General features: G+C 50.7%; 1 protein-coding gene across 1 annotated transcript; it reads left to right on the top strand.

Annotated features, from left to right (window-relative positions):
• On the top strand, window positions 1-18,380 carry LOC127304205 (leucine-rich repeat receptor protein kinase EMS1). The gene is made up of 5 exons (XM_071821098.1): window positions 1-311; window positions 399-608; window positions 2,758-3,041; window positions 17,838-17,994; window positions 18,096-18,380. Exons 2-5 carry the CDS (start codon window positions 408-410, stop codon window positions 18,378-18,380), a joined length of 927 nt encoding a protein of 308 aa, XP_071677199.1. The 5' UTR covers window positions 1-311; window positions 399-407.
• Window positions 18,381-23,795: the final 5,415 nt, after the last annotated feature.

The following is a 23,795-nucleotide window of genomic DNA, read 5'->3' as shown; positions in this document are numbered from 1 at the left end:
TCGGATCCTTAGAGTTCCTGACTGAAGTTTCTGGAACAATTGGTCCCTCTTCCAAATATTCCTCCGGTCTAATAACTGATGTTTCTGGAACAACTTATTTCGCTCCCCATAAATCTTTTGATGTTGTAACGTCTGTTACGTTTATCACCAATACTCGTCGGTACGGACCTTATGGAGGAGGGGGAGGAATTCCTTTCCGTAGTCCAGTGTTGCGCAGTGGCACCATTGTTGGCTTCTTCGCACATGCTGAAAAGGTGGTTGACGCAATTGGTCTTTATGTGAACCTTGAGAGGGAACCAACAAAAGAACAGGTACTTGCTTACCTGTAGTGATTTTTTGTTATCCGTTTGTTTCAGATAGTCAATCTTTATAAGTTTTCTAAACCGGAGTGGACTCAGGATTCTGTTATGAAAATTGGACCGTGGGGTGGCGATTCAGGGACACCTAACGATGTGGATGTGTTACCTCGACGTCTGATAAGTGTGACAGTTCACAGTGGTAAGGCAATCAATTCACTCACATTTACATATAGTGATTGCAATGGACAAGAACACACCACTGGTCCATGGGGAAGGACGGTTGAGCCTCTAGACGGGAGTTCTCATACGGTGAGTACAAGTCTCGTAATAACTTGTTTATCAATCACAATATGGCGATGCTTCAATATAGATTATTGTATACTTTCTATTGATGTGTATGTATGAATTCTTGTTGTGCTATTGATTTTTTTAAATGGTATTCATTTGGTTCCAAAGTCAAACACCTTTCTTGTGAAGTGCCATGATTAGCTGCCTAGAGTAGTGGAGGCAGCGCGTCCGCCAGCGCATCCGGGCGGGGAGGTGCGACATCAGGCGGGTTTGGCGCGGTGGTTGAGGCAGCGACACGACGGGGTGCGGGTAGCCAGCGGTGGGCGACGGCGGCGCGGGTCCGATCTGGGCCTGTTTTGGGCCTAGAGGGTCTGGTCGTTCTGCTTCGTCTTCTATGGTATTCCATGACGATGGCTTCGACCGATTCGTTCGGGCGACCATGGGCAGCGTCGCCGGGCTCCTGACCAGGGAACGCAACTTGCTGCCGAGCTTTCTTTTCTGCGTCTGCCATTGGCTTGGCGGCGACGACTTAGCGAGGCGATTACCTCCTTCGTCGTCGTCGGGTGGCGGACGGCGGCGTGGGGGTCGGTTCATCCGCGTCGAAAAATAAAGGTGGCGGTTCTAGGATTCTTCTCGCACCAAGTTCGAAGATATGTCGGATGCTTGTTCCAACCAGTCTGGGTGGATTGTCGTGTTCCGGAAGCCCTGCCGGCGAAATTCATTGTGCGAACAATGCCTTCAGAGTGCTAGATTGGGTGGTTTTCAGTCCTGTGTACCCATATTTTTATCTGACCGTTCGGTTTGAGAGGGAGCACCTCAAAGCTCTGCTGGCTATTAATATCATGGATCTCAGTTTCTTTCCATGGTGCTAGCGGAGAAGGTCATCAAGCCGAGATCAGTGGAATAGCTATGATGGTCAGATCTTGGAGCTGATGTGGAATTGGCTTTGCGATTCGTGGCTTGTAACATCGACTATTATGTGGGGCGGCTGCACAGGAGAAGTTTAGAGTCTTATGTTTCAGGGTGAAAACCAATGGTCTGGCCTTAATTGGTTGTGCCTAGCAATGTTCTTCTTGAAGGCATTGTTTTGAGAGAGATAATTTTCTTCAGGGTGAAAACCTAAGATCTATGATCGGGCGACGATAACATTTTTATACTATTTTCTTCTTGGGGGCGTCGTTTATGGAGAAGCTGAGCTTCTGGTGTTATCTTGGTGGTGTCAGTGTTGTTGTTTCAAGTTATGGATCTTTGTAGCGGGACTTTTTTTTTCTGTAATTATTTTCTCTCTTTTGGCTAGGTGCATCATTTATGCCATTAGAGCATGATATTGTTGTCGAGGCTGGGTGTAATTGATATCTCCGTGATATTATATATGCTCTTTGTCTAAAAAGCTGCCTAGAGTAGAGAGAGGGAACATACGTCATCTGAAATTGACGGGAACTAAAAGTCAACTGCTTGGACACGCATATACACGCTAAGTTAAACAGAAAATGCAAGCAAACATTAAATTACAAACACATAAAACATACCCCCACAGTTCTAATTAATTGACCGAATCTAGACAAAGTTATGTCAATTAATTTGGAACGAAGCGAGTACTTTGGTTTACAAGCAAACAAAATGTGTGTCAAACTAAACAACCAGCCTTACTACTATTTTTGTGAGCAGGCAATAGAGATAAACTTATGATATTTTGAAACTATTATTTATGAAGAGTATGATGATACTATTTCCATATCCCACCAACCTAAATAGTTTTTTTTTTTTGCATTCTAAGTCAAAGTGAGGCAAGTGTCTTTGCTTTTTCCTTGCAAGTAAGAAGTTGCATTATTTTCTAGGATGTAACCTATTGTGAAACGGAAGTAGTACACACAGAAGGAGACTTTCCATGAAATACTATATGCGGTTTAACGAACTTCCATTCCTTTGAAATATTTCCTCACCCTTGGTGATATGATCATAGTACGTTTTTGGTTAAAAATAGACTATTCACGTTAAAAAGAGATGACTAATATTTTAATGTGGGGTGTTGTTCAACTCTAGTGCAATAAAGATTTCTCAAGAAAAAATAGCAAAATGTCATTTCTCTTTCATTTGTTATTCCATGTTATCCATTAATTATCACCATAAACAAATAGCAAGGATGGTAATCAATTTACTTCAATTGTAGATTCTTCTTGGCCAGTCTGATTATCTGATGGAAATTTCTGGAACAATCGGTCCGAGCTCCGAATATTCAGATGTTGTAACATCGCTTTTCTTTGTCACGAATACCGGTAGCTATGGACCGTATGGAAAAGGAGGGGGGACTCTTTTCCGCAGTCCTCGGCAGACCAACGGAAGCATTGTTGGCTTCTTTATCAGTGCTGAAGACATGATTTTCGCAATTGGTATCTATTTTAACCCTCGGAGGGAGACAGTCCAAGAAGATTTACCTGATACTTCAAGCGACAGGTAAGACGAGCTCTCATCTGATATCTCTGCTGCATGTACCTGATAAGTATGGTTGATTTGAAAAAAATAAAACTATAGTAGAAAACTCGCTCCCGTGCTGCTCTCAGGGGCAGCATGCAGGGGGCGCACCAGATCCACCGCCGCCAAGTCCCACTCCCGATCCCCAACTCGCCGCCGCTGCCACCAGCGACTGCCCGGATGAAGTAGGAGGGGCTCCTGTGCGCGACGGAAGGAGAGGGGCCATGGCCTACGGCAGACGGCCGGTGCTGCATGGCCAGCCTGCCGGCGTGCCCTCGCATTCAGATATGGCGGACTTGCGGCCGGGTCGTGGCGGCAGGTTCTGCGGTCAGCTGTGGTGATCTCTAGGCGTAGCGAGGTTGCGGTGTAGCCCCGTTGGAGGAAGTGCGAGGTACCCGGGACCGCGACCCGGGCTTGATGGTGAGCTGCTGGGTCTGTTCATGGCGTGAGTGTGCTCTTCCCCGAGCAATGGTGATGAAGCCTTCTTTGTGGCGTGAGGTGCCACGACGGATGTTCCCGCGGTAGTGCTAGGCGGACGACAAGAGAGTGCTTTCATGCAGTATCCAATATTCCGGCGCTGTGGATGTCATTGGTGCCTTAGATCCGTCGAGGGTGAAGAGAAGCTGCAGGTGAAAGCCTTGCATTGACACTGGTCAATGCAGAAAACAGCGCCACCCTCGGCGTCATGTAGTTGTGCAGCTCCACTTCTCGCCTCACGGGGTTGTGGCTCTCCGGGAGAAATCCTAACTTTAGGTTGCCAAAGCGGGCGATGGTGACGGACACCGGATACGCGCTACCTCGTTGGAGGCATCACCTTGTAGGGTCCACAATTGGATGCTTGCTCCGTTGCTCGTGTCTCTCTCATCGATGGTGTGGTGGATATCGGGGTGGCAGCCTCGAGAGGTTGTGTTTGTGCGCCGAGGAGGTGGCCTTGGAAATCATCGCAGTGGTGGCCTTATGAGGTCTGGCTGTGGCGCCTCATGGCTTGGGTGGCAGTGTTGTGTCGCTTATGCGGTGGTACTACTGGCTTGATCGACGCGTCCTAGAACGGGTGCTTCGTCTTTATGTCGGGGCGGCGGCCTCGGATGAGTTGGTGTGATGGTAATGGTCTGCGGCCGGCTTCCCTTTGAACCTTGGGCTATGGGTTGACGGTTCGTATGGCGTTGCAACTCGAGAGTGAGTGGTGGTATGCCTGGGTGGTGGCCCCAGAAGATGGTCGTCTTGGTTGACCACGTCCCTGCGTGGAGCGGGGACTTCGGATGTTCGACAACTTTGGTTGTTGGTGTATCGGTCGCCATTTCTTCACCTTTGTGGGATCGTTCCGAGTTTGCTCCTCCCATTGTAGGTGCGGCTTGTTCTCTTCGGCAGTGGTGGGAGATCGGCTAGTTTGGTGGATTGGATCACCGTTGGTTGTGCTCGCGTGGTTGGTCTCTTGTTGTGGTGTTTGATGTGTTGTCGCAAGAGTGGGCACGACACTGTTGTGTTGTTGCTCGGTGGGCTTGACCCTATTTGTATCGGATTTTACTTGATTTTCTGTTATATAAGCATTTTCTTTTTAATTAATAGATAAAAGAAAAGCTTTTCCCTTTGTTAAAAAAAAGTATGGTTGACGGCTTGAGGCCAGTGCACTCTTTTACGAGGTTCAACATTTCTTTCTTGCTCGCTTGAGTCCTGACTGCTCGATCTGGAATTATATACGATTCGCAGGATGCGTCTTGCTTAAAAAGATATGCAAGAATTGAGATGATCCTTTTTCCCCCTCGTCCTCGGGTCGCTCCCCCCGCGGGCGGCTCCAGGGCGCCCCAACCCTAGCCCCCGTCGACCCTCCCCCTCCGCCCTTCCCCCGTCGCCGCCGCCGGGCAAAGCCCGGGCGGTGCCGGCGGCGGTGGCCCCTCCTCTACCCGGCGCGCTCCTTCTCCAGGCGGGGCTGGCGAGCTGGCGGCGGTGCTCCCTAGTTCTTCTGCGTTCCGGCGGCGGCGCGGCTCTCGGGCGGCGCGGTGCTGGGTGGCCTGATGGCGGCGGCGCGGCCACTTGGCGGCGCGGCGACATGGAAGCTGCCGGCGGCGCGCTCCTGGCCCGGATCTGGGTCCTTTGGGCCCCATCTGGGCCTGGGCGGGCTAGGTACGGCTCCCTGTGTTTGTCTCCGGCGAGCGACGGAGCGGCCTGTGCTGCGGGGGTCTGGACGGCGGCGCGCTGACTGCAGCGTGGCCATGGGAGCTTCACGAGCCTGCAGGGCTCGGCCGGGCCAGTAGGGGCCTGGTTTGCTCCTCGAGCCACGTCCGGTCGGTTACCGCAGGCGGCGGTGGAGGTTGTGCCCTCCCGCGTTGTCGCTGTTCAGCCGCTTCCTAGCCCTGCTTGTCTCTTCTCGTTTCGGTCGGTCGTCGTTGCTTGACCACGGTGAGACGGCGGTAGTGACTCCAAGACCGTGGTGGCGCAAGCTGGTGGGTGGTGAGGTGGGCGGAGCGCGATGGAGCGTCCGGGGTCGTGGTTCTTTGGGGGGTGGGAGAAATCCCTGTCGGAGTTCCGACACCAACGCGGTGACGTCTGCGGGCGCCGCCATTCCTTCTTGGAGGGCGTTGGGTTCCCCCCTCCCCACACCCCTCCCGCATACCGGGGGAAACCCTAGGATTTGTCCGGGCAGCAGCGTCGTCATCGTCGCATCCCTTCTTGAAGGTGTTGCTTTGGTATGCGGCGCTTCGGAGGGCTAAGTTTGTGGTGGGAATTCTCCGGAGGGCGCAACGGTGGCGGATCATTAGCGTTTTCGTCGAGCCGACTTGGTCGACTTTGCTTTCTTTTTTTCTTCTTCTTTTGTTTCTCTTGGGCTTTGGTGTGCTGCTTGCCCCAGCGTTGATCTCGATCTTGTATCGGTTGGTTGGTTGCTATATTAATATAGCGGGGCGAAAGCCTATTTCGAGGAGGAAAAGATATGCAAAAGCAATGTATACTTCACCCCATGTAATCTCCGGATTTCCTATATTTTTCGAGAAAACACAATAACCTTTGCGTTTCATGGTAGAGTTTGGCTACAAACCTCCTAGGAGGTGAATTGCAAACTACAAAAAAGAAAACTTTGGGGGACGTCTCCCGTCGTCGCGTCATCCAAATCGTCCCTAAACGGCACCAGATTGAACGTTTGGGGGACGTGTTTTGTTCCTGCCGCGTTTGGGGACGTTACTCCCTAGTCGCGTCCTCCAAACAAAATTTCAGAAATTTAAAACTTGAGCGAGATTCGATTAAATTCATCCAGATTGGCATATATTACATAGATTCGAACGAGATTCGACTAAATTTAAACTAAACATAATCTAAAAGTACTTGCGGCGGCCGGAGGCGTCGTAGTACTGGTGGAAGTTGTACATGTCGTCAGTGACGACCTCCTTCTTGACATGCTCGTCGACGGGCTCGTCCTTCACCAGGCCGCTTGGTCCTGCCTCGCCGTCGTCGGTGAGGTCCACGAGCGGCTTGCCGGTGTCGCGGATGGACATGGCGATCGCCGTGTCGAGTTCGCCCCTCCAGGCGTCCTTGTCGTTCAGCGACGCCAAGAACGCCGCTCGCAGCCCTGGGTCGTCTACGGGGTCGTCGCTGCTGGCGATGAGCCGCTGCTACCGCTCGTACTCCGCCAGCCGCGCCGCCTTCGCTGCTTCCTCGTCGTCCTGCTCCTCCTTCACCTCCGGCTTCGGGATGAGGAGGGCGCCGCCGCGCCTCTCTTGCTGTCGCCGGCTGCCGCTGCCGCCGTGCCTCAGATTGACGGGCGTCGCCGGCTCCTCCTTCACCACGCAATTGGGGACGGTGTAGGACATGGAGCGGTACGACGAGGATGGCGTCGATCGGGCCGGTCCTGAGGAGGAAGACGGTGGCGGTAAGGATGATGCCCGCCATTGTGGATGCCGTGGATGACGTTCTGCAGGGTGCGCCCCGGAACGCCCCAGAACAGGGTGCGCCCGTCCATGTTCCAGCTGTTCGGCCCACCGACGAGGCCGATGGTGCTGCGCATCTCCATGTCGTACTGCGCCGGAAGTAGGTGCCCCACCAGGCGTCGTTGTCTTTGGCCGCCCAGGTCAGAACGGCCCGCTCCTCGGCGTCGAGTGCAGCCCACCAGGCCCTGATGGCGTCCTTCCAGCGCTCCGTGCCCGGCATCGGCGGCGGCGGGATGCCTATGCCTTTCACGGCCATCTTCCAGCCGCTGTTGCTTGGCAGACGCCTATCCGGCGGGACGGGATATCCCGCTTGGTACAACGCCCACCTCTCCTTCACGGTGAGGTTGATGCGGCCGAAGCCGTTCGCCGCGGTGATCTTGCGGGAGGACGACGACATTGCTTGGAATGGCGAGGAGAAGATCTGGGGGCGGCGAGGACAATATTTGGGAGCGGCGAGAGATTGGGATGAACCGCAGGGCCTCTTAATGTACAGCGGCGGCAGGTGAAGCGGAAGTGGGCAGTTGGACGCAATAACACCGGCGCGGGCGGCCACACGGCCATGCACGACGAGACGCGTCCCTGCGTCGCCTGGGAAAACTGGGACGCCATTAACGTCACTTGACCAAAGGTAGGCGACGGGGTTTAGGCTTCTGAGTCGCTGATGCGTCGGTCCCGCCATGCCTCGCCTCGCTTTTCATTGTGTCCGGCGTGCCCGGTGCGTCCCTTGTGGGATGGGGGCGGGCTCGGGGCGCCGGACACCGTATCGGGCCGCGCCGGACAAAAAATAGGTTTGGGGGACGCGGCTGGGAACGTTTTTTTGTCCAGCGCGCCCTAAATCCCTTTGGGGACGGTTTGGGGACGCGAGCATCTCCAGCCGTTGGGGCTCGCCAGGCTGAAATCCGGCGCTATTTTGCGCCGGATAGATGTATTTTTTTTTGGCCTGGGGAGGCCCATTTTCCCAGCGGTGAGCCCATGGTCGCCTGCTGACGCTCACCCACCGCGTACATAGCGATGATGCAGTCACCGGGAAGGGGAACCGTCAGAGTGGCCTCGACGCATTGAACCACCATAATGGTCCGCGAAGTGGTCTGGGGAGCCCAAACGCCTCGTCGGGAACCGTCGCAGTGGCCTCGACGCGAGAACCGCCGTAATAGAGCACGAACTTCGCGGAAGAGCAACCGCCGCTCTCTTCGTCGATAGACCTACATATACGGTTTCCGATGGCCGACGCCATTCATCTCTTCTCTCCTCACCATCCTCTGTCAGCATGAGCAATATCTCTTTGCCATCGGACACCAACAGCGAGGGGAAATTGCCTGGATGGCGCCATTGGTGGGTCCGAGCTGCAACGTCTAGCAGCAACGATTCCCCGCCGCTGGGCAGCAAGGAGGAATGGGATGCCGATGAGGAGGAGGATGAAGAGGCCGAGGAAGAGGCTGAGGAGGAGGAGGAGGAGGAGGCTGATGCGGCGGCCCGGGCGAAGGCGCAGGCAGATGCGAAGGCGAAGGAGAAGGCGCAGCCGGCGAGCACCTTCGACGTCGAGGAGGACACAACTTCCTCTGACACGTCGAAGGACACCGGCTCTTCGGAGGAGGTGACGAGCCGGAAGCGTCACCGTGAGGATGATGAGACGGGGCCATCTAGGAAGAAGTAGTTTAATTTTGTTTCAAAGTTTTCATATGTATTTTTTATGTTTTTCCGAAGTTTTATATGTAATTTGTCTATGTTGCACCACTTAGTTTGTTCAAAGCTTTCGTTCGACGAGGGTATTTCCGTAGAACTACAAATTTCTTCTAAAAATTACCCTCAAACGCATGTGTGGCGTATCTCGGGAAGACGATGTGACGAGGATGACGATCGGCCTTTGTCACCGACAAGTCGGGGCCACCAGACGATTCCCGCGCTTTTCTCTCGTCCGGAGTTCCCGAGCGCTCCCCCGGGGGGGGGGGGGGGATTGACATGGGTTCACCGGATGGATGAAAGGCTAAATCCGAGCGGAAACGAGGATCTGGGAGCGTGACTAGGCCGTTTTCGTCCATCCGAATGAAAAAAGGCGTCCTGAAGACCTTCCCGGGGAGAGGACTGAAGATGCTCTTGGTGGACATCCCAGATCCTCGGTAGCACAACGCCTAGCCCCATTGCACCTGCCTTGAGCCCTTGAGCCAATGCATAGCTTCATCCTTGATTTTGTTGACTAGAACGCTCACTGTTGGCCTCGCATTGTTTAAAATGCAGTCGTTCGAGTGCTTCCATACTCCATGGCGTGAGCGACATCCTGGAAGCGAGGCCTGCGTGCATCGTCTTAAAGGCGCTCTGTCTCTCGCTTACCCACCAGTCCAGCAGTGATGTTTCATTGGATGGAGGGGTGCAGGTCATGCGCAGCCATGACAGGACTTCATGCCAGACCTACCTGCCTGGAGAATGGGCAACGCAAGATTTAGGTGGCGCATTGTCTCTGGTTCTTGATCACAGAGTAGGCATCGTCGGTGGTGCTGCAGCCTGCGTCGTGCTAAGTGATTGGCTGTCCAACAACCGGTCCGAAGCGATAGTAACAATTTTTTTTCAAGAGCACGCGCAAAACGTGCCTTATCTTTAAAGAAGAGAGCAACAATATTTACAAGACTCGGTAACCATATGTGAACATCATGCCCGAGAAGCCACGCATGCCCTAACTCTGCCTAGGCCTACTATCTCGCGACATCTAAACTCCTTCCTCTCTTCGCTCTCTCCCAAAGATGGAACTCGTCTCTGATCTCCTGTAGCATTTGATCAACATTCTTCTGCCTCCTTGTGTCCACGAAAGCCCTCGCGTTCCGTTGCTTCCAGAGCGTTAAAGCCGTGCAAATCACCATGGAGTCGAAGCGTTTCCTGTCGATCCTCCTCACTCGCTTGCGGGTCTCCATCCACCATCTCTGCAAGTTGCCTGTGGATCCTGGGTCCGTGAGCTGTAGGCTTGCACTGTGTAAGACTGTGCACCACACCTATCTCGCATAAGGACAAATGGTTAGAATATGATCCACATTGTCCTCCTCCTGCAGGCATGTGTAGCAAGCATCCGGGTGCTCCTGGAGCCCATGTCTCGCCCTCCTGTCCGAGGTCCACAACCGATATCTCAGGTAAGCCATGCGAACATCTTGCATTTCATGGGGGAGAAGGATCCCCACACTAGCTTACTCATGCTCCACCTCATGCTCCCTTGGCAAAGCATACCGTAGGTGCCTTTCGCCGGATACCTTCCGGATTCCACCCCTTTCCAGCAGATGTGGTCCGGGCTTCCTGCAACCCTCTGCACAGATTCTACTGCCTCCCAAAGAGTCAGACATTCCCTCCAGAGCTCCTCTGTCATCTCTCCCAACATATCGTCTATCCATCCGTCCTCAAGAAGTTCCTCTCCTACGAGCCGCTCATTTTTCCTCCTTGTTGGGACCCTCGCCGCGGTAAACCCGCTGATCCATCTATCCTTCCAGAAGTATGTTGATACCCCATCGCCCACTTGGAAGTGTGCTAGGCTCTGGAACAGCTCCTCCGCCTCTGGGTCCTTCAGCCCTGGCAAGCCCTGCCACGGCCTTGTCCCGTCCGTACGTCGGAGCCAGAACCACCTCACTCGGAGCGCCAAGCCCTGCAACCTCGGATCCTTCACTCCTAGACCTCCAAACTTCTTTGGTTTGCAAATGGTTTTCCACCCACTAGGCACTGCCCTCCTTGGACCTCATCCTTGCCAGCCCAGAAAAACGCTCTCATCCATTTGTTTATTTCCTCCAGCAGCCATACAGGGGCCTCTACGACCACCATTTGATGCACTGCCCTAGTCTCCACAACTGAGTTTACTAGCACAAGCCTCCCCTCTCTCCGAATGAGCCCTCTCTGCCACGATGGCACGCATTTGATAACTTGGTCCAACATCGGTTGCCACTCCGCTTTAGTCAGGGGTCTGAGAGCTAACTGAAGCCCCAGATATCTGATCGAGAACCGCACCAACTCACATCCTAGGATTCGGGTGGTCCTCTCCTCATCTTCCCGTGTTCCTCGAATCAGGGTAGCCGACGTCTTTCTATAGTTGACCTTTAGGCCTGAGGCCTCGCCAAAAAGGCCTAGGATCTGTCTTATGGCCCATAACTCCCTGCTCTCCAGTTTTAGGAATATCACCACGTCATCAGCATAAATTGATAGCCTCTGTAAGGGCGAGATAGCCGCCAGGTTCCCAAAGAGCCCGTTCTCAGCCGCCATAGTGATCATGGCAGACAGGGACTCCATCGCCGCCACAAGCAGCATGGGTGAAGTTGGGTCACCCTGCTTCAAACCTCGTCCACGGTAGACCCTGTCTCCTGGCACTCCGTTCACCATGACCCTCGTGTTCGCCATGTGTAACAGAAGGGCGATCCATTTTAGGAATCTCTCGCCAAACCCCATTCTCCTCAGCACCTCAAACATGAAACTCCAAGAGATAGAGTCGAACGCTCTCGCTAGGTCTAGCTTCAGAAGCACCCCAGTCTGTCTCCTCATGTTGATCTTCTGGCCACCTGTCTAACTAGAACAAAATTGTCATGTAAACTCCGGTGTTTGATGAACGCCGATTGATTCATACTCACAATCTCCCAAGCCTTGACCGGAGACGATTAGCAATGATTTTAGAGAACAGTTTCGCAAAGCTATGAACTAGACTGATGGGCCTAAAGTCCTTTGTCTCAATAGCCTCAGGTCTCTTGGGGATGAGCGTGATCAGTGCTCTGTTTAGCCTAGCAAAACCTCTACCATCTCCCACTCCCAGTTTCATAATCCCTGCCAGAATATCATGTTTTATGATCGGCCAGGCTCTCTGGTAAAACGCGCTAGTGAAGCCATCCGGCCGAGGTGCACGGTCATTCGGCATCTCGCGGATAGTGTTCCAAACTTCCTCCTGCGTGAACATGTTGTCTAACTCAGCAAGGTCCGCTACCGGAATGTCAAGCGCTTCCAGGTCGATGGTGTGAGCTCTGGTTTGAATGCTCCCCATAAGCCTCTCAAACTCCTCCGTGAACATCTCATTCTTTCTCTCCTGGGTGGTCGCAGTTTCATCTCCCACTCTCACCGCTGCGATGTAGTTTTTCGTCCTCCTCTCATTCGCCACGGCATGGAAAAGCTTAGTATTAGCGTCCCCCTCTTTCAGCCATCTTATTCTCGATCTTTGTCTCGCAATGGTACACTCTAGGGAAGCCAGCCCCAGCACCACGTGCTTTAGCATTTTCCTCAACCATGCCTCCTCCTGTGAAAGTGCTCTAGACTCTTGCGCTACGTCAAATCTAAGGATCTAGGTGTTCGCCATCGCGATTTTGAGTTTGATGTTCCCCACTTTTTTCTCTCCCCATGCTTGGAAGAATTCCGCAGCATTGAGGAAAAGGGCATCAAGGCGTCTAAAGGGGTCTATAATGCTGGGGTCGCAAACCCAAGCTTCTCTCAGGGCATCCTCAAAACCCTCAAGGTTTAGCCAAAAGGTCTCGAATTTGAACCTCCTCTTTGGCTTGAAAGGCGCGCTTAGGGAAAGGTGGATTGGAGCATGATCCGAAACCGAAGAGGAAAGGGCCTGCAGGATGGAATCAAGGTGCATCAGATCCCAGTCCACAGATACAAAGGCCTTGTCAATACGAGTAAGCGTGGGCACCTCCCTCTCAGTACTCCAAGTAAACCTCCGACCATGAAGGTAGAGATCTTTGATCTCATGCTCCTGGACAAAATGCCTAAAAGTCGTCATCATGAATTTGTCTAGACGGTCATTGTTTTTCTCATCCGCATACATGATCATGTTGAAGTCGCCAAGAAGCAACCATGGCCCAGGGCAAAGGCTTCTCCTCTCCATAAGCTCAAGTAAGAAGCTCAGCTTATCCTCATGGGTTTGCGTCCCATACACCGTGGTTAACTACCACCTATTATTATCTCTAGGGATTACTTCCCCGGTAACTGCATACGCATCGAAGCTAATAGGTGCAATGTCTACAACGGATTTGTTCCAAGCTAACAAGATCCCTCCTCTCGTCTCCACTGCAGGCAAATGAACATACCCATCAAACGATGGTCCCAGACATTGCATTACCAAGAAGTTATCGATTACATCCAACCTCATCTCCTGGAGGCACACAATGCTTACTCTAAGACTAGCAAATGAACTCACGCACCGCATCTCTCTTGGCTGGATCGTTCAGACCTCTGACGTTCTAGCACAGAATCTCGAAAGTACAATCCATGGATCTAATCTAAAACTCTCTCCAAGCTCCTGCGTCCTACTGCGCCGGCACTGCCACCCTGCAGTGCACCTCTCTCTCTAAGCTCGTGGGGATCTCCTTGCCAAAGATGGCAACATCACTCTCGGGTGTGTGTCATGGATCGGGGAGTTGAAGAACTCCTTGAAGCGCCTGAGATCATCCTCACCTACCGAGAGGTTCTCCGGGCAAAAGCCCAACGCTTTGAGCAACGAGCTCTCCGCCGCGGATGCCATCTTGACTTGCGTGCCGGCCAGCGCTGCCGCCGATCTTCTCGTCACCCGTTTTGGAGTGAATGGCTCCGCGTCCGCCCTGAGCCCTGTAGCCTTCTCATACTCATTTAGAAGACGAGGAGCTAGGGTTTTGAGAAGGGAGGAGCAAAAGTTCTTGACGCGAGCAAGTTCTAGCTTCTCCTTCTCCCTCTCAGCAGCCAGTCCCTCCCGATCCTCCTCATGCTGGCCCTCCACCGAAACCTGCTCCTGTTCAAGCTGTTGGGCCAGCCTTCTAGGCACCATCTGCATCTGACTGTTTGGGCCCGTATAAGACCTCTGGGTCCCACTGCCTGCCAAGGGGCTGCTCGACCCAGGCGACTCCAACGGAACACCTCGCGTCGAACCCTGCTCCGACACGCTGATAGGCACGTAACCTTCGGCATGTGACACGAACTCCTCCTCTCCCGCGCAAACGCCGTCCAAACCGGTGCGTGTCACGCACACCTCTTTTCCCGCGTAGGTGCCGTCCAAATCGGTGGATAGGGGGCGCTCAGAAGGCCCCACTGACGAGCCAGCAGGGGACGCCTCCGATTGGCTCTGCACCTCTGTCTGCCCCCCCCCCCCCCAACTCCGCGGTCTCAGGGACGATCAGCTCGGGATCAGCGATCGGCAGCGTATCCGGCGCATCTTCCCACTGCACCTGGTCGGCAGCGTGTCCCGCCTCCAAAACGAGAGGCTCTCGAACTGCCAAGCGCTTCGCTCCCAACGGCTCCAACACCTCAACCACGACTGGTCCAACCCACTTTTCTTTCCCTTCTCTCTGACCAAAGGCGGTCGCCTCTGCTGCTGTCTCCGCAGCTTTACCTGCCAAGGTCTGCCGTTGCTTTGTCTCGACGCCGTGCGTTTGAATGGTCAAGGGCGCCGGACTGTTCACACCTGGCAGGGCCCCCCTCTTCTCTGGCTCCGGCGCCGCCGCATGCACAGCAAGTCCGCGGCGACGATCCGGATCATTGCACGGCCGGGCAGCACCGCCACCACCTCCTGGGCCTCGACGACGATCAGGAACCAGGCGCGACCAAGCCAGGTTGTGCCAGGCCCTCTGAGGACCAGCGCTCTGCCCCCGCCGCCGCCGCCATCAGGCCCTCCGTCTCCAAGGTCCCTGGACCCCGCCGGCCCACGACCCAGCGATCCATGTGCCCGGACCTGAAACTCCTCGATCACTTCCTCCACCCTCACGACATGAACAAGGACGCTGTACTGGAGGATTTTGATCTGTCCGGCAACGTTCGTCACCGCCGCCGTACTGGCTGGAGTTGGGCGCGCCCCCTTTCCCGACATTGGCTCCGGGATCGCCAACCTCCTAGCCACCGGTATCGCTTCCAAATCCGAAGTCCAAGCAGAGAGCTTGAAGAGGGATCCATCGTGATTGCAAGAATTTCACTCGTGGCTCGCCGGCGCCCATGTCTTCCGTATAAGAGCATCTCCAGTCGCGTCCCCCAAACCGTCCCCCAAAGGGATTTGGGGCGCGCCGGACAAAAAAAGAGTTCCAGCCGCATCCCCCAAAGCCCATTTTTGTCCGGCGCGGCCCGATACGGTGTCCGGCGCCCCGAGCCCGTCCCCGTCCCACAGGGGACGCTCCGAGGACGCTGGACACAACGAAATGAGAGGCGAGGAGGCGCGGGGCCGACGCGTCAGCGGCACAGTTAATTTTAACCTAACCGTCGCCTACCTCGCGACGGAAGTTATTCGCGCGCAGCGGCATCTTTGCCTTAATGGCGACGGAGGGGCAGGCGAGACGTCTCGTCGGTGCTGTGCAGCCTCCACGCGTCGCCGGCGTTCGCACGCCACCGCCCGTTCGCGCGATCTTCCCGCCTCTTCTCGTACGTTCCCGCTTTCTTCCCGACGCCGGCGTCTATAAAAGGTCTCCCGGCTCATCAATGGTAGCCACCACACCCCGCCGGCAACAAACACAGCCCTCGTCGCTCCACGGCCGTCTCCTCCATCACCGGTGGCAATGGCGAACCGCCCGGCGATGGCCACTTCCCTCCACCGCCGTCTCCTCCATTGACGAGCCGGCGGCGGCGTGCGGCACTCGAGGAGGCACTCGAGGAGGAGGCCCGCCGCCGGCGTGAGCGCGACGGCGGCGGATCTAGCGGCGTTCTCCGCCCCTGCCTCCGCGGCGAGGAGGCCGCGGCGGCGCAGCGTGGCGAGCGACGGTGCGACACCGTTGCGGCGTTCGACGCCTCGACGGGACAAGAGGCGCGACGGCGCCGTGCGGGAGGAGATGGAGCAGCGATGGGGTGACGAGCGCCGGCGCCGGCGCGATGAGCGGCGGCGCCTGTTCCGTGAACGGCGTGACTCGATCGAGCGCCGGCGGCGTGAGTCGATCGAGCTCAGCCGGCGGCGACGGCGGAGGAGCGTCGGCGGCGAGGCGGCGCTTACGGCGCTATGGGGGAGGCGGGCGAGCAGTTGGCGGCGGCCGACGCGTTTGCGGCGGCGATGATGGAGGCGCCAACGGATGTGGAGGAGGAGGCGCCAATGGAGGAGGAGGAGGAGGCCGAGGCGGAGGAGACCGAGGTGGAGGGCACGGCAGCGACGACGGCAACGAAGTTCGACCGGTCCGACGACGACGCCCGCACCCGGGACGAGACGGCCGATCAGCAACGCGCCCTCGTCGAGTCCTTCGAGTCGGAGAAGAAGCTCCGGGACGACGCCCGTGCCCTCGAAGAGGCGCATATTCATCGCGCCATCGAGCTCTCCCTCCGAGCGGCGCAGCGAGGGACGGCGGAGGACGCGCGGCGGGAGCGGCACCGTCGGCCACCGCCGAACGCAAGGAGAGGAGGCGCGCGCAGGAGGAGCTGCGGCGTAGGGGAGGCGACGACGGGGCGGGGCCGTCGAACGCGCCGCCGGGCGGTCAGTAGTCTAGGTTTAGATGAAATCTAGCCGTTTTCATTCAAACTTTGTAATATATAATCAAAATTGAATGAAAAACCTTTATTTTCGTGCACAAATATTCATTTGGGGGCGGCGTTTGGGGGACGCGGCTGGGGAGCGACGTCCCCCAAACGCGGCACGAACAAAACACGTCCCCAAAACGCTCGATCCGGCGCGGTTTGGAGGATGGTTTGGGGGACGCGACTGGAGATGCTCTAAGCTTCGATGTGCTGCAGGCCACTGATCCCTGGAAGGAGGCGAGTTAAACAGTAGCTGCTATACCAGTTTGTCAGGTTCAGTTGACAGCGCCATGTCCTTGAGCAGGCGTCAGACTTGCAAGTATTGGGCGATTTCGTGTATGCCCAGGATTGTGGATGTCCGGTGCCCAGTGGTGCATTGTCAGGCCCTCGGCGATAGTCCTTTGCTTGCAGGGTCCTCTTGGGATGCACCGTACGTGCGCAATCTCGCTATCCGTGCGGTCAAGTCATTGCCATCTCAGTAAGGTTTCAGTAGTGTCGGTAAGGTTTCAGTTTCACACATACGGACTCGGATAAAAATTCGGCTTTATGAACATCTTGAGCAGCGCCATATACTTGAAGAACCCACTCAAAACCATCTAGCTTAGATCTAATATGAAGTTTGACACAAAAATCTCCATTATCCACTTTCTTAACCGAGAGGGTTTGAGTGTTAATTCCCACAAGAATCCCTCCCGATCGGCCATGAGGTGGAAGACAAAATCACGCAAATTCACGACCCGCTGCCAAACTAGATAAAAAGCTCAACTGAAGTTTGATCTCCCTGTTTCCAAAAGGGCGATAAAATTCAAACGGTGTTCCCTAATTGCCTCGGTAACAAACAGATGATTGCCCAGATCCCGAAACCCCTCACTATTCCATGTCATACCCCTTAAACCCTCCATCAGATTTTTTTGTTATCTTTTTTATTCTTAGTCTGTCACTTCTCCGAATTTTAGTCTTGTCATAAGACTTTTTTCCTATGTACACGTTTAGCTACAGTATGGGTGACCATATGGTCTGTGTGCATCTCAGTATTTTCATCAGAAAAATCATCTAAATCATCACATAAAATACAGGCTCGGCTGACCGCTAGACACAACGGTACGTTATCAGAGACTTCATTTGATTGCTTAGAGCTATTTCAAATGGTTCTGACTTCTGTATGCTGGTGTCTTAACTTCCAACCTTGTTCAATGCTCATGCGTAAGAATTTGCAACTGAGCTGCCTCTCGGCAATGCTGACTTGTAGTTCATGCTTTCACGATGCAGATTTATTAGTTAGTACCATCAACAAAATTAATAAAGTTTATTTTATTCTTTTCATGCTTCAATTAATTAACTAATATGAAGGAATAATTGAATCAAATATGAATGTCTGCCCTGTACTGTCGATGAACATTCTGTATTTAGGAAACAAATTAATTTATGATGGTATGCTAATGGATGTGCACGTTGTGATCAGGGTGAATATAGAATTTGAATCTAATGTCCTGGAGCATATGATACTTGACGTGAACGTGGAGCCAATAAATGTGTCATTAGCACTTTTACAGCACATCACGGAATATTTCGCTGTCACCAGAGTAATTGGCCAGGGTGGATTCGGAGTCGTTTACAAGGTAAACTTAAGTTGGAAAATTCACATCATAAAAGCTTTCTCACTGCAGACCTGAACTTGGTCCAAAATCTGTTGGTTCTGCTAACAAGACAACTTAAACAGGGGGATCTACAAAACGGGAGTGTTGCTGTTAAAAGGCTCTTAAACAGCCATACAATCGATGAGAAACTATTTTATTGCGAGGCTACTTCTATGATCAGTGTTAAGCACCAAAACATAGTACGTTTGCTAGGCTACTGTGCTAATACAGAGGGTAAAGCAATGGCAAATCCAAACCCGGAAGAAGCAATCAAGTTTATATTTGCCGAGATAAGAGAACGATTACTCTGTTTTGAGTATATCAAGAACGGAAGCCTCGACAGATATATTAAAGGTACAATAATGTAAACAACATATTGTAATTTATTTCATTATCTTTCTTTCTTCCTCACTTTTAGTCTTTTCTTTCTTATATAGATGAATTAAGGGGACTTGAATGGCACACACGGTACCAAATTATTAAAGGAATATGCAACGGCCTGGATTATCTTCACCATGAAAAGGGTATTATTCACAGAGATCTGAAACCTCCCAACATACTGGTTGATGATCTTATGGTACCAAAAATAACAGATTTTGGTATATCAAAACTCCTTGATGGAGCAACACACGCGGTCACTAGTAACTCTGCAATATCAATGTAAGCTTGCATACGGAGAGCGCACTTTTGCAAAGTCTACTTTAATTTATACCACAAATGATATAACTGTACAGCATGCTTTTTTCAATAAAAGGTTTTATGAAAATCAATTGTACATCGTGCTTATGTAGTGGATACACCGCTCCGGAATTCATACATCATGGTGTGGTGTCATTCAAGTCAGATATCTATAGTCTGGGAGTTATAATCATGGAGCTCGTGTCTGGACGTAAGGGCAACCCAGATATTAACAATGTAAGAATAACTGGACCCATATTTCAAACTTGTCTACTTTATTCTCTTTCCAAGTATTTTGCATAGCCACAATGTACCCTCACATCTAGTTTTATTTATATACTGGATTAATTTTTGACCTATATTACATGTTTATACTGAAATCAAATATTACTAGGTCTGGGACAAGATATATTGTGAGTGAACTTTTCACTAAAAGAAGTAGGCTATATTGGAGAGTCGTAACAAAAATTACATGTTACAAAAAAGTGTAGAATGTATCTGTATGAGTGTCTACAGGCATGATGCAAATTAAATAGTCATACGCATCGATTGATGTTTCAAAAAAAAGATGCTAATTAAAAATATGGCTGTATACAATTTCGTCTTCTATCTTGTCGCGTACACTAAGTTTCGGCAAAGAGATAAATACATCTACTACATTTCAGAGAATATGGTAGGCTAAATACAATTTTCATTATTTTTTGAAAATTGAACTATATAGAGTAAGTTCCATGTAGAACCACGACTTTTCAGGCATTAGGCATCACAGTGACATTGTGCCCAAATTGCACTCGGCAAATCTCACAATACTTGGCATTTATGCTGTTTCAGGTAGTAGGTTCAATAGTTTGCAGTAGCTGTTAATTTGGAGGTGTCTGTTTGCTTAAGTCTTGGCCCTACCGAACATGTAGATATCACCTGCCATATACTTTACCGGGTCTAACGGTTGGCGCAAGCCAAGGGGTAGAAGAAGTATCTACTTCTTTTTGAAATAGAGGACGAGATCCTGAGCATACGACTGACTTTATTAGGAGAAGAAGTGTCTACTATCTTGAGTTATAATTCCATCTTACTATTACTGAAATAGTACTGCATGCATACTAGTATTTGAAAATTTACAGTATTGTAAAGTTCACTCGAGAAAAATTTCCATACTCAATATCCGGCGGATGCTGGTTTGCACAAGGGGCACACATTTTGTTTGGATCGAAGTATTGCAAACTCGTTTTAAAAAATCTCTTTGTGACCGCTAGGTACTTAGAAGGTGGAGGAACAGGTGGAATAAATCATTGAAGTATCCACCATTGGGATACCAACAAGTAACCAAGTGTATTGAAATTGCGTCAAGATGCTTGTCAGACTCCCCAAATAAAAGACCATACGTAAGGGATATATTAAGTATGCTCAATTCAAATGAAATCACAGATGCTCAGATCAACAGTGCTGGTCAATCTCTAGTTTGCCCGGTAAGCTCGTACGCCCTAGAGCCTCATTTTTTTTTCTTTCAAAAAGGGGTATCCCAGTCTCTGCATCAAGCAGGCACTATTAGTTTAGAAAAATACTTATGTATGGAACTACGGATACATTTATGCAGATAAGACCTTACCCATGGGAGCTGCTAGAGTTTGACAAGCTCGAGCTGAATTTCCCCTTTGAGAAAAACAAGCAGATACCATGCTTACTTGAGTTAACCAACGTAACAGATGGTTACGCTGCCTTCCATATCCAAAAGGGAGGAATGCTGGAATACTTCGTAGAGCCTGACAAAGGTGTTGTGCCAGCAGGATCCAAGTGTAATGTCATTGTAACGCTGCAACCACGGAAGGCGGCGCCATGTGATACAATGTGCAAGGACGAGTTCATCGTGCGGTGCGCCGCTGTGAACCAGGGCATCACAGCTGAGTATATCCACGAAGACATGTTCAACAAGAAGTCAGGCAAGTTGGTCGATGAGGTGACGTTGACCGTTGTTATTTAGCGCTCCGCCATTACCTGATGAACCCGAATTTTTTTAGGTGTGCAGTTCTGGTAACATATTGTTTCTTTTTGTAATTCAAATATTATGATTAAGCGAAAGCTTCAGAGACTTACTCTATATTGTGACACCTCTTAAAGCAGAAGATGCACGAACTAGTCACTACAGGAAACAGCAATCTTTGCCCTGTACCGAAATTACACGACGAATGGCTAAAAACACTTGGCGACGACTTCACCGTGTACACCACTCGGTAAAATCGACACGGCGAAGATGCACTCGGAGAAGAATCTTTGCCAAGAATCTTCGCCATGTGCTTTTTTTTGCGTGCTCGGCAAAGACTCTTTTGACATGTGTCAAGCGTGGAGTGTGCTCCCCAGCGAAGTTTGCGTGGAGTGTGCTCCGCCAGTTGCTTTTCGGCAGCTGCTGTCTGGCAAACTTCGCCTAATTCTTCATAATTCTTTCCAGCTTTTCGGCAGCTTTTCGGGCAGATTCCGTAGAATCGTTTGAATCATTTTTGTGGCCCAATCTTGGGCTCTTTGGCTTATTAGGAATAAACTTGCCATAAAATCTATTAACCATCCAGCTGATATTATCTTCAAAACTTTGCTTTTTTGTTCAGCTTTGATCCCTTCTAGCGAAACCTCTAGACCGCCCATGTCTTCGGGTGGTGGTAAGCCCGCTCAAACGCCTCCACACATCGGTCGTGGCAAGTGATGGATGAGTCCCGGTAGGGGGGGGGGGGGACCCTTGGTGGCGTATGACGGAGGATATTGCTAATTTAAACGACGGAGGATATTGCTAATTTAAACGACGGAGTTTGGTTTATACAGCTCGTGAGAATGGAATATTGCCTGGCACTTGCCGACTTGTCGCCATGAGGCCGCTCTTTATTTATCCTGACAAACAAATAAAGTGATGAGCACTTGTGTGCTTGACTTTTGCCGTTGATGATACCCGTTGTACATGTAGACCACGGTCAAAACACTGACTTTTCAGAGCCTTGCCCTGCCCTATTATTCCTTTTCTTTCCAATTTCTTGTTAAAGGCTAAAGAAAATTATACCTATATATGTACTACCAAGTCGATCCGACGGCAAAGTCGTTGGAGATGCTGCAATCATCAGACACATATGCTTATATGTCTACTACTTTTTTGCGCGTGTGTTGTCAGCATTTTCATCACTTCCATTTTGAACAGATTAGTTTCTACACACGAGGTCAATCACATGCACACTACTCCCCGTTGAAAATTATACTTGTATGCCATTTCCTCGCAGTTTGATCCTAGACTAGATCTAGTCTAATGCTGTCAGCAACTACTGCGTCTGCAGGTTGCTCATAGCTCATTTGCTGCAAATGACGTATAATATGGTACGGATTTGTTTAGTTTTCTATTACATTTTGAGTTGGATCAGACCGATGTGTGAACACAGCAAGGCACTTTTTTGAGATCATCACAGCAAGATACTGCTAGTAGCGTAATGCATCAAGTAGAGCTCATGCCTCTATGTATTTTCGCTGCGGTAAATTGATTATTCCATGTACAGTGTCCGGTGGATTTTATGAAATTCGGTTCGGTCGGCTTTTGTGTTGTTGGTGTAGTTGTAGGTTTATCTCTTGTAACCTATGATTTCTATTATTGGTGATGTTTGTTACTCGTGCGTTGGTTCTCTGGGACCTTGTCACGATGACTTTCCATATATCTACTATACTATAACAAGGTTCGCACCGTTTCAGTGAGAGAGTTGCAAGGATAGTGCAAGCCTTTGGCTTGCTCGTCTAATTGTAGTCGTCGCTAGGTGGTCCAATGAGTATATGCAAAAAAAAAAAAAAATGTATGAGACCCATGGGTTGATGATTATCAAAAGATCAATAGACTTTTCGCAAAAAATGACCAACAATCTTTTAGGGTTAAGGTAATATTTATTTACACAAAGAAATATTTATGAAAAGCATGGTACTAGAACAGTAAGTACAATATATCGTGCAAAGTTCCAGTTTGTGGTTTCCGTATTTCAGTTCTTTACATGGCACATCTCTGCCATTGATTTACTTTGAGCTTGGTTAATAGTAACTTGGACGATGAATAGATAAATGGTTTGCATGGAGAATGTCGTGAAAGCGTAGATACGTGGACTAGTAATGGTGGTTCAAGTCGTGCCATCGACAAGTTGGGGCGACAAAACAAGAGAAATTCAGGGTCTAAATTTGCAGGGTGAAAATTCAAGGTCTGACCTTAATTTGTTGTGTCTGGCAATGATCTTGTTAAAGGGATTGTTTTACGAGGCGCATACGTTCTCATCGGTGAAAACCTATGATATATGGATCTAGGCGATGGCTGCATTTGCACACTGTTTAGTTCTTGGAGGCGTCGCTTTTTGAAGATGATGGATTTCTGGTGTTGTCTAGGTGGTGTTTGGCCCGTTGCTAAAACGAATAGATCACTATAGCGGAATGTTTCTTTTATGTAATTCTTTTTTTTTTGTTGTTGTGTGCATATGTATTGCCTTTAGAGCACTACGTTGTTGCGGAGGCTAGTTGTAATTGGTATCTCCGCGGTATTAACATATCTCCTTTGTTGAATTTTTTTGCATATTCAGCGTAGTGAGTAAAATGCACACAATTAACTTCCAATCACATTTGGACCATTGGTCAAAAAGTTCTGTACCCACGAGAGAAATATACAATAAAACTATTTGAGATAGAAAATAATTAGTCAATGTACTATTCCCACATTATGCTTCCAACTGGTAAGGAGGAAATTAGTTTGAAAGCCTTTTTTTTTAAAACAGTTTATTGGAGAAGCTATCAAAAGTTGGGCCTAACATTTACAAGGTATTTGCTAGCAAGACTTGCATGTTTTGTACATCAATTCTATAAGATCGTTGCAGAAGTTGGCATCTCCTGGAAAATCATGATGGAAAATGAGTAATCCAATAATACGGCATGCCTCGTTGTATAGGGAAGTCCGACATGAATATTTGGTACCCACAATTAAAATTCCCATTTCACATTTCCTTGTACCACCAAAAACAAAACGGTGAAAATTATCTGAGATCAGCAGCACAAGCCGGTCAAAGGACGGCATCAAACGAAGAGAGATCCCTCATCAGTCACCACCATCATCA

This window comes from Lolium perenne, chromosome 5 (genome assembly GCF_019359855.2).
Source record: "Lolium perenne isolate Kyuss_39 chromosome 5, Kyuss_2.0, whole genome shotgun sequence".
Taxonomy (NCBI): Eukaryota; Viridiplantae; Streptophyta; class Magnoliopsida; order Poales; family Poaceae; genus Lolium; species Lolium perenne.
This window is presented reverse-complemented; position numbering and strand designations above follow the sequence as displayed.

Excerpts from the sequence above, each read along its gene's own strand:
- LOC127304205 (XM_071821098.1), top strand. The coding sequence starts at position 408 with ATGAAAATTGGACCGTGGGGTGGCGATTCAGGGACACCTAACGATGTG. Across the intron at positions 609-2,757 it reads TAGACGGGAGTTCTCATACG|ATTCTTCTTGGCCAGTCTGA; the intron begins GTGAGTACAAGT and ends CTTCAATTGTAG. Across the intron at positions 3,042-17,837 it reads CCTGATACTTCAAGCGACAG|GGTGAATATAGAATTTGAAT; the intron begins GTAAGACGAGCT and ends CGTTGTGATCAG.